Source organism: Siphateles boraxobius, unplaced genomic scaffold (assembly GCF_051911475.1).
Source record: "Siphateles boraxobius isolate OS27281-9 unplaced genomic scaffold, OSU_SipBor_1 130, whole genome shotgun sequence".
NCBI lineage: Eukaryota > Metazoa > Chordata > Actinopteri > Cypriniformes > Leuciscidae > Siphateles > Siphateles boraxobius.
The window spans coordinates 29596664-29606466 of NW_027508734.1; the positions used below are offsets into that span (position 1 = coordinate 29596664).

At 36.3% G+C, this 9803-nt stretch overlaps 1 protein-coding gene across 8 annotated transcripts in view; it reads left to right on the top strand.

The window, feature by feature from the left end:
* The window catches only part of sorcs2 (sortilin-related VPS10 domain containing receptor 2), a 199895-nt gene extending 190141 nt beyond the window's left edge, over positions 1-9754 (top strand). The window contains exons 21-28 of one of the 8 annotated variants that reach the window (XM_077229072.1): positions 421-544; positions 2832-2944; positions 3048-3170; positions 3678-3777; positions 4313-4339; positions 4625-4727; positions 5155-5375; positions 6122-9754. In XM_077229072.1, the coding sequence (XP_077085187.1) occupies positions 421-544; positions 2832-2944; positions 3048-3170; positions 3678-3777; positions 4313-4339; positions 4625-4727; positions 5155-5375; positions 6122-6186 (876 nt within the window). In that variant the 3' untranslated portion in view covers positions 6187-9754. Of the gene's footprint in view, positions 1-420; positions 545-2831; positions 2945-3047; positions 3171-3677; positions 3778-4312; positions 4340-4624; positions 4728-5154; positions 5388-6121 lie in introns of all 8 variants that reach the window. The other 7 variants (XM_077229077.1, XM_077229073.1, XM_077229078.1 and 4 more) reach the window with 7 other exon arrangements.
* Positions 9755-9803: the final 49 nt, after the last annotated feature.

Genomic DNA, 9803 nt, shown 5'->3' on the forward strand with positions numbered 1-9803 from the left:
CTTTAAATGCTTACTATTGCAGACACTCATTTTCTGACCCAATGCTCACATTTCAGTTTTATTTGTTTTTATGTTTTATTATAGCTGTTTGTGTGTTTATTTTTTAAGTATTAAAGTCATTATGTGGACTTTAAAACAAAAATAATTAGAGCTTTTAGCCATGTATTTTATGAAGAAAAAAATGACTGTTTATTCATTGACAAATTTATAGACACTGAAACTTTGCATTTAAGATTACATGCTTACATCTGTGGGACTGTTGAGAAGGGTCAAGATAAATGTTTATGAGTCCTTCTGTATTCTCTCATATAAATGTTGAAGAAATTGACCTGGAATTATTTTTAGATGCTTATGCTTGAAGGTTCAGGTGTGGCTTTTGAAGTGTTGCCTTTATACAGAACGTGTCTTTCCCCTCGACAGCCAAAGCTGACCCTGGTGAACAGCCTGATTACAAGGTTCTCTGTGGAGGGCGAAGTTCCTGTGACAGTTCAGGCTTCTAATGGTCGCTCCATGGTGCAGGACAGCAAGACTGTCATTGTTTACGGTAAGATAAACCATCCCATGAAGGTGTTCAGTATCAGGGGATCAGGGGCAGACAGGTGGGCTGCTGGGCAATATGGGCCGCAACTGCTATATATATATATATATATATATATATATATATATATATATATATATATATATATGAAGAATGAATGATACTTACGTATCGTTCCCTTCAGCCCAGGCGAATGGCCTACATGGCCAAATGTTTGTAATTTCAGTATCCCTCCAAATTATTTTATTCTATCCAATGTACAGTAATTCGTAATTGTGAATGTAACAAGCACCAGTTTTCAGAAAATCAGGTATACGATAAAGTAGTAGTGTGTGCATTTTGTGAATGTTACCTGGCTTTCACTCTTAGAAAATTTCTTAGAACATTTTTCATAAGTTATTATCCTCAGACTTGAACTAAAACGTGGAAAAAAGTATGACTGTCATTCAAGTGTGTTTTATGTTGTGCTTAGCAGAGTGTCAAATATTAGAATAAAAGTATTATTTGTAAATAGTTCAAATGCATTATTCTATAATATAATATAATAAATAAGAACTATTTTATTAATATTATTATTATTTATTTTTTATTCTTTGGACAAGGAAACATCTAGTGTCATTTTTCAGAAAAGACCATCGTTCATTAAATGCAGACATTTTATTTTTGTCCAGGCATGTCCATGTCTGGTCTGTGCTAAAAAAAAAGAAGAAGCAGCCAATTAAAGGGACAGTTCACCTAAAAATTAAAACTCTTTCATAATTTACTCACCCTTACTTCATTCCAAACCCATTTGGTCCAGTTTTTCACAAAACACCATGCAGTCCACATGGCTTCTGTGCAACTTTCAAATTATTTTATGGACTCATTTTATGGTATAGTTAATCATGAGTGATACTTAACTGAGCTGTGTAAAAATTATTTTAAATTCTATTTGCCTGGTAGCACTAAGAAAGACTATATACAAATTATAACTTGTTCATCACTGTAAGTGATAAGCACAAAAAGCAAAAATAGCATTTATGTTATATTATTGTGTTGTATTTTTATGTTAGTAAGTGTTGTTAAATTGCTCTGCACATCAGTGAACCGGTGTGGTATGGTTTGGTGTGTTGTGAAACGGGGACAGAAAGTCCAGGACCAATTTTTTAACCCCAGTCTGCCCAGTATGTGGGACGAATAATCCAATTTTGTAACAACCACAGATTGTATATGATTAAACACACACATACACCCTAAGATAACCATCATTCAGAGGAACACTATATCAATACTTAAGAGTTTGAAACAGATTGAGAACAATAAATGTACTGGTACTGTTTCTTGATTTGTGTGACATTTAAAATCTTTCTAAACCACATTTCTTTCTTGTAATGATAGTGTTAAATAGAAATAAAATATTCATGTGAATCCAGAGGTGGATTGAATATTTATGAGTGTGATAGGATGAGGTCATGCTTGGAAAGCAGAAATGACAGTCTTCCTCAGAGACAATGTTCAGCTTGAATGCAGAATGAAGAACTGTTGTGCACAACTGTGTCACTTCACTGGTTCATATTGTTTGTCCTCAAACTATAATTAAACCTGTTGGGTTACGTAATTTAATAAATTAAGTTGGATGACTTTTCAACTTAAATGTCTGTAGACAAATGGCTTGGCTGTAAAATTTCACTGCTTTTTTTTAGATCACATCTTTTTAACTGGTTATGCAAGTCTTCTTTTACAGAATGTTTTTCGGGTCAGATGATAAATCACCCAACAATTTAAATTATGTCATTATTTATCTACTTAAACACCTTCATGTCATTCCAAACCCATTTGCTTTGCTTTGCTATAGTAAAAAAAATGATGTGTGTGAGAGCCTGACTGAAAGACCGTGAGAATGCCTCTTTGTCTACAATATAGAATATTTAAATCTTCTGGTTGTTTTTGAACATATCAGAACCCTGTTTGTTAAAATAAAACTGTTGTTGTATGGCAAGATTCTTCAAAAAAATGTTTGTGTTCCACTGAAAAAAATAACAGCATATGCGTTTGGAACAACATGAGGGTGAGTAAATAAAAAAAAATATTTTCTTGGTTAAACAATTGTTAACTGTTTTTGAAATTGTTGCTAAGCTGTTTTTCTAGTCTTAATATAGAACCTGTCCTTTGTTTTTGATTGACAGCACATTTTTAGTTGTCATGATTCATTATACTGTATAAAAACATCTCTTACTTTATACAGCCTGATTTTTTTTTCAACTGCAGTATTAACTTTTATGTTCATTATGATACCTTAAACGTCTCTCTTCAGATCATTTCCAGGTCATCCCATTGAGTTTCAGTCGCAATTTGGACCGCTTTAACCCAAACATCCCTGAATGGAGACAAGATGTGGCACAAGTCGTAACCACGATTCTTGCTAAGGTTCTCGCTTCAATCATTAACATACACAAAGACACACATTAGATCTCTGTTTGTTTTTTATGCAAAACATTGTACTCATCATATCGAACTCTTTGTCTAATAGCTCACAGGAGTTCCTCAGGACTCTTTGGTTACCATGGTAAAGCCTGGTCTTCCCACCACTGCAGACCTGTATGTTCTTCCTCCAGTCAGCACACCAGTGAAGAGGAGTGTGTTTGTGGATAAGGTAAGTGTTTCACGTTGCCAGGGATGAAGAAGCCACACGAATGAGAAGAGATACACGCTCAATCAACAAAACATTAGTCCAGCAATAGAATCCACAAACAACTTGTCAGAGCCTGGAGATATTATCAGGAATAAACATGATTTATTCCTGATGATGATATATATATATATATATATATATATATATATATATATATATATATATATATATATATATATATATATATATATATATATAGATAGATAGATAGATAGATAGATATTTAATTGAATCGAATGTAAACAGAGAGAAAATTTTGAAAGATTTGAAAGAAATTTTAAGATTATCATTAGCTAAGATTAATAAATGCTGTAGAAGGATTGTTCATTCTTATTCATGTTAAGTAATGTAGTTATCTAATGTTAACATATGAAATCTGATTGTAGTGTTACCAGTAATGAGTATTGAAGTGATGTTTGTTAGTATTAAACTGTTTTTCTCTTGTGTGTGTATTCTTCATTTCTGTAGCGTGTGCCCACCATAAAGCAGGTTCTGAGTGAGAACAATGTGAGCTTCATTGTGAGAGGAGGGTTACGAGTGTTGGTGACTCTGACAGCCTCTGATTCAGGTGAGCAAAATAAAACAGATTCCACAACCTTCTTAAACCAAGAGTCACTTAATAATTCTAGTTTTACAGCAAGCCCTTCAGCAATAATTACTAAAACATACAATGTATTCCTAAGGACCTATAACTAGTGACGTGTCTGCCAGCACAACAGAGCCTGGTGCGTCACATTTACCTCTCGCTTTCAGAAGTGTGCTCTTCACTTTAAGAATATTGTCTTGCTAATCCAGAGTTGTAAAATAAAAGGGAAAATAATGGAATAATGTCTTGTTTCTGTTCTGTTTTCTGGTCTAGTCCTTACGTTGAGTTGACTTCATTTACTCTTTATGTACAGTATGCTTCTGTTGGCTTGCATTTCTGTTTGAGTTTTGAGTTTGTCAAAGTCAAAGTGCTTCTCAGTTTTAATAACACATGCATGTTTGAGTATTCTTTTTTTTTTTTTGGTACATTTTCCTTTAAAGATCATTTGTTGTGTGTTTATTTTTAGTTGTATTTTCTTTTTGGTAATTTGTTTGTTTTGTTGTTGTCTGTATCACAGCCACACAAATGGCTTCCTCCACACAAGGTGTGTACATTTGTGTCTGATTTTGGTTCTGGTTTGAATTGGTTTTATTTGTTTGTTTGTTTTTTAAGTATTTGGTAAGTTTGTAAATAGTGAGTCAGGTTAGGATAGTTCACCCAAAAATGAAATTTCTCTCATCAAGCGTAAACTGTGCCTTTAATTCCTGTGGGATTGCAGGCACTAATGACAAAGTTGAGCAAAGACAAAATTGGTATGAAATGAATGACAAATGTGAGCTACGGTTTGATAATGCGATCTATGCTGATGACAGAAGCTGGTCTCCTGCAGGTTCTCGTCTGGCTGCAGCAGGTCCAGGTGTTTGGGCTCTCGCTGTCTTTCTCCTCATAAGCCTGATCTCTGCTGCAGCATTCATACTCTTCAAGTTTAAAAGGTTTGTCAGTTACTTCAGTTTTTTCTATTCATAAAATACAATTCATTTACATTTTTAAAATGCTTCAGTTTTGAAAAGTATAGGCTATTTCACACATTTAGAAAACGTTCCTGTCATTGCTGATGTGGGTTATTAGGACAAACATTTTATTTACTCAATAAATCCAATTTCCAAATGAATGGAGTGAATATCAGAGCTGTCTGTTTTGTAGGTATAACATGCACACACCCATTGTGCCTTGCTGCCATCACTGAATTGCATGCTACCTACGTGCACAACCACATCCACAATGTTTTTTAGAGAAGCTTTAATCTTTCAGTTTCACTGTCCTGTCATACCCCATCACAGAAGAATGCATGTTCAGTCCCCACATGTCTAATTGACAGCCAGCTTATATAACAGAACATGAACTACAAAACTGTGACAGGAAAAACTACAAAAACCATGGTTCCTTGCTGAGGCCAGAGGAGAGCAGCCTAACGCGTCCCTGGCTGCGTTTCAGAAAACTGCCAGGGCGAAACGTCTACGCCCAGATGCACAATGAGAAGGAGCAGGAAATGACCAGCCCTGTCAATCACAGTGAGGACACGCAGAATATCATTCAAGGCGAGGAGTTCATTGATGACGACCTTGACTCGCAGACACTAGGTAACACTGGAGGTAGAAGCAAATTCATGGTTACCCTAGACTAACCAGTCATTATGTCATTACTAACAAGAAAAGAGAAGTTGTGATCAGTCTTACCACTTATTCAGAAATTATGTCATCATTTGATTTTTGTTTTGGATAACATTTCACAATAAGTTTCAATTTGTTCATATCAGGTAATGCATCAGGCATCATGGACTACACTTTTAAAGCATTTATTCATTTAAGTTAATGTTTATTTATATACAATTATTATTGTTCATTGATAATACATGATCATTCATAATATACCTAATGTAAAACTGAGAGCTTAAAAATATTGTATTGAATATGTAGAATTGTATTTAAGTATTTATGTATATGTAGAAATGAATAACCAATACTCACAGTTCTTAATACATTAACTTATGTTAAGAAATGGAACCTTATTGTTTTTTTTGTTTTTTGATTGGGTAAAGAGGCTTTATCACTTTTACCCAACATAAAAAATATTAATATTTTAATATTTTAAAAAATATGTGATTCCAACATAATTTTTAATGTAAACATGGTTTATGCATATCATTACTATTTACCACATTGCTTGATTAAAATCTACACAACCCAAAAATACTAAATTATAATTAATCCATTAAACTCTGTAGGTATTGTTATTAAATGTCTACATGCGTTACATTGTTCAACAACCTTGATTTTTTTTCACCTGCTGGCTTAACAAGACCTGTTTCTGATGTTCTTGTTGCCAGGCAACCACTCAGGGGTGGTGTTGAGCATAAACTCAAGGGAGCTGCACAGTTACCTGACCAGCTGATGACCAATGTGGAGGTGCCAGTGATGAGCACAATAGACTATGCCTTCCTCTTCTCTCCAGATCTGACCCTTCAGAGGAGAGAGCAGAGACACACCTGCACCAAACCTTCTCCTCCTCCTCTCTCTATCTTCTCTGTCTTTTCCAGCCTCCGTTCCCTCATTCCAGAAGGTGGATTTTGAAGCCATCTGCTGATTACCACGTACGCTCACATATATTTCCTGTCTGACTGCTGATGTGCGCACCCTGCCTCTCATTTGCTCTTTTCACGGGAGCACTTACTAATGCCCAGGGAGAATCTTTTTCACTGGCTTGTTTTGTGTCCTCTCCTGTGTTTTTTCTTTCGTTCTAATTAGTGTTTTTTGACTGTCTCAGTCCACTGAGTTGTCGTGGTCACTGTAAAACTCAGATGAGACTGAAAGGTGAGTGAAGGCCATGCAGATGTGCTGCAATGCACATAGAGCAGGATATGATACACATTTAATTCAGGGGAAGCAATGTTTGTTAGATATAGCCAAAGGGACACAAGATATTCTGCATCACCAACTTTTTATTCTGTTGTAAACATTTTTTACAGAAATTGTAGTTGAACCCATCACTTTTCATATGCAATAACACATCTTTTGCTTTAATCAATAACAAAATATATTATTTTGCCCTGTTTCGTGGATTTGCTATGCAGTAAAGTAATTTTTGTCTGTGTCTCATCTGATTCTGCAAAACGTTAGTCATGCATCATTAATAGCTATGGTGAAATTAGTCATTGTGATGATGATCGATAACTGATTACTTTGCCCAACCCAAGAAATGCAGACAAACATGTTTTGCCTATTTTAGCAAGCAAATAATGTCTAGAATTATGTCTAAAAGGGAGATGCAAGAAATAAGATACCAGATACTGCCGAACCAACACAGCTAGAATCTTGGCGTTTCTGGGAAAACCTGCACCAATTATCAGGGTTAGCGCTTACATTTAAAAGGCCCAGGGCTGCATCCGAAATCGCATTCTTCCCTACTATATAGTGGGTGAAAAACAGTATGTGACAAAAGAGGTATGTCCGAATTCACAGTGCTCATAAAAGAACCCGGATAATAATAATAATAATAATTCATTACATTTATATAGCGCTTTTCTCGACACTAAAAGCGCTTTACATTGAAGGGGGAATCTCCTCAACCACTTCCAATGTGCAGCATCCATATGGATGATGCGACGGCAGCCATATTGCGCCAGAACGCTCACCACACACCAGCTTACTGGTGGAGAGGAGACAGTGATGAAGCCAATTAGTATGTATATGGGGATGATTAGGAGGCCATGATGGACAGAGGCCAATGGGCAAATTGGGCCAGGATGCCAGGGTTACACCCCTACCTACTTCTTCCGGTGAGATTGGCCCTGACCCAAATGGCACACTTCATATGTACTTTCAGTCCTGTGGACGAACAATGGCTGCCACATGCGTGTGTCCATTAAATCCATGAGACCGTAGTGTGTCCCATTTGTCATTTAAGGTCTCAGAAGTGTGATCGCGAGCGCCCCCTTTGCAGTTGATATGTGGCCTTGATGCGCACTTTTGTCGAGCCCGCACTGAAGCGAGCTCCACAGTAGACTTCCCGACAGTCAAAGCAGCGTTACGTCATGAAAGTTCGGACTCAGAGGAAGACCATGAGTGTTTAGGGTGCCATTTGGGAAAGGGCCGTTCTGAAATGTGCGCATGATTGACACTTTACATGAGGCCGTGGGAGAGGATTTGTGAATGGCAGTGAAGTGACTCAACTAAGGCTGGTAGGTCACATGATAATGACAACATGGCGGATGTAGGACGTCCGGACTACATTTATACTACACACACTCATACTATATAGAACATACTTTTTTTAGCGGCCGTGAAGTAATTACTTATTCAAAATAATTACCTACTCAATTTAGCACCTGATTTCGTACACAGCCCATTACATCTTTTTTGTGGGTGTCCCTACGATAGGGCCCGGGACATTGCCTCTGGAAATAGTCAGTTTGCCCCGAAGACATATTCCTGTCTTTTTTCTCCAAGAACTGCAGTGCCAAATATTCAACATTTAAATTATAGTCCATCTTCTAAGACATCTTCACTGCATAATGAAACATTATCCCCTAAAAAAATCAAATCCCATTGTTCGTCGTTGAAATCCTTTGTGAATGCTAGCTAAATTCATATGCTTGTTTATTTATTGGAGTTCAAATTTCTTCAAGCATCAGCCACCGGATCTTGACAGAGAGTCAACAACACAGGATGATTCATAGCATAGCATGTGCTATCTGTCAGGTGTAGTGTGTGTATAAGCCTATATTAGGCTTAGAAGGACACAGTTACATTCCCTATTGTTTGGCTTGTATATATAACAAAGTGTACATAGATCCTTCTGTATATAGTCCCTCCTAAATATGACACTTTCAATAGACCAAAATGTGCACTGTTTTCTCCCAAATGCCTCGCACTGGGTTTTCTTGAATTCAGGAGTTCTACGTGGACGTGAAATGATCACTTCTGCATCTTTTTCTTTGTTCACTGTTGTTTACTGAAGGGTATTCTTAATATTTCACATCTATATCTATACCATTCACACTCACACGACTAAAGAACTGTGTGAAAAGTGGTGCACTGCGTCTGTGTGCATATTGATTTTGTTTTCGTCATTTCAAGGGTTCAACTAGTTAAATCAAGGTGTTTGTCTGAATGGACAGTTTGTTGGAATCACTAGTGTTTTATGGATGAGGGTCTCTCACTTGCACTAATCACAGTTAATGGCTTGTACAGTGTTGTTCAGGTGGGTTCAGGGAACAAGTCATTTTCAACTGAGAAAGACGCTGTGTATCTTATATCCTACTACATCAGAGAGAATCAGTTCGGGACGTCTTGACCAAATATATGATGTGCAGGTTCACTGTCTCTTTAATACATTCTGTTATGGAGATTGAGCAGCCTATATTTTTCCAAGTTTGATTCAAACATTGACAATGTTTATGAAGGTTAATGGATTCTCTCAGCATAAACCAAAAAGACAGCATCTCTACACTGATCAGTTTATGTATATCAATTACACAAGCTTGTTCATTTCTATACAATGCAAATGGTGTGGACTTGCACCAGAAGCTGAACTGTCTTTTTAAGCCTGTGTATGAAAAGTTATTTAGTGGCGTCTGGTGTGTCATCTATATTTCCATCCATGAAATGAAAATGAGCAAAGCTTGACTGTTATTGGAGAAACATCTCATATTCAAAGATGTTTCTGCATCAGTTTAGCTTAAGTAATGGCACACTCCAGCAACAAGGACACTTCATAAATACACACCAGGATCCTTTCTGAAATTAAGACAAGTGTGGTGGAGAGACAAAGTTGAACTGATTCTGTATTTTGTTCAATTTCATTTGATTCTTGTTTCTTTATAATGTAAATGTTTTTGACTCCACTGCAACAAGTGAAAAGCACTTAATCGGCGTGTCAGAATACAAACACACTAACTGTAAAGATTTGTTTTGTTAGTTTGAGCTGTTTAATAAAGTTTTAACATGATTCATTAAGCTGATACCTGTTTTGTTTTGTTTTTTGGATTGAAGTGTACGTATATAAAACCT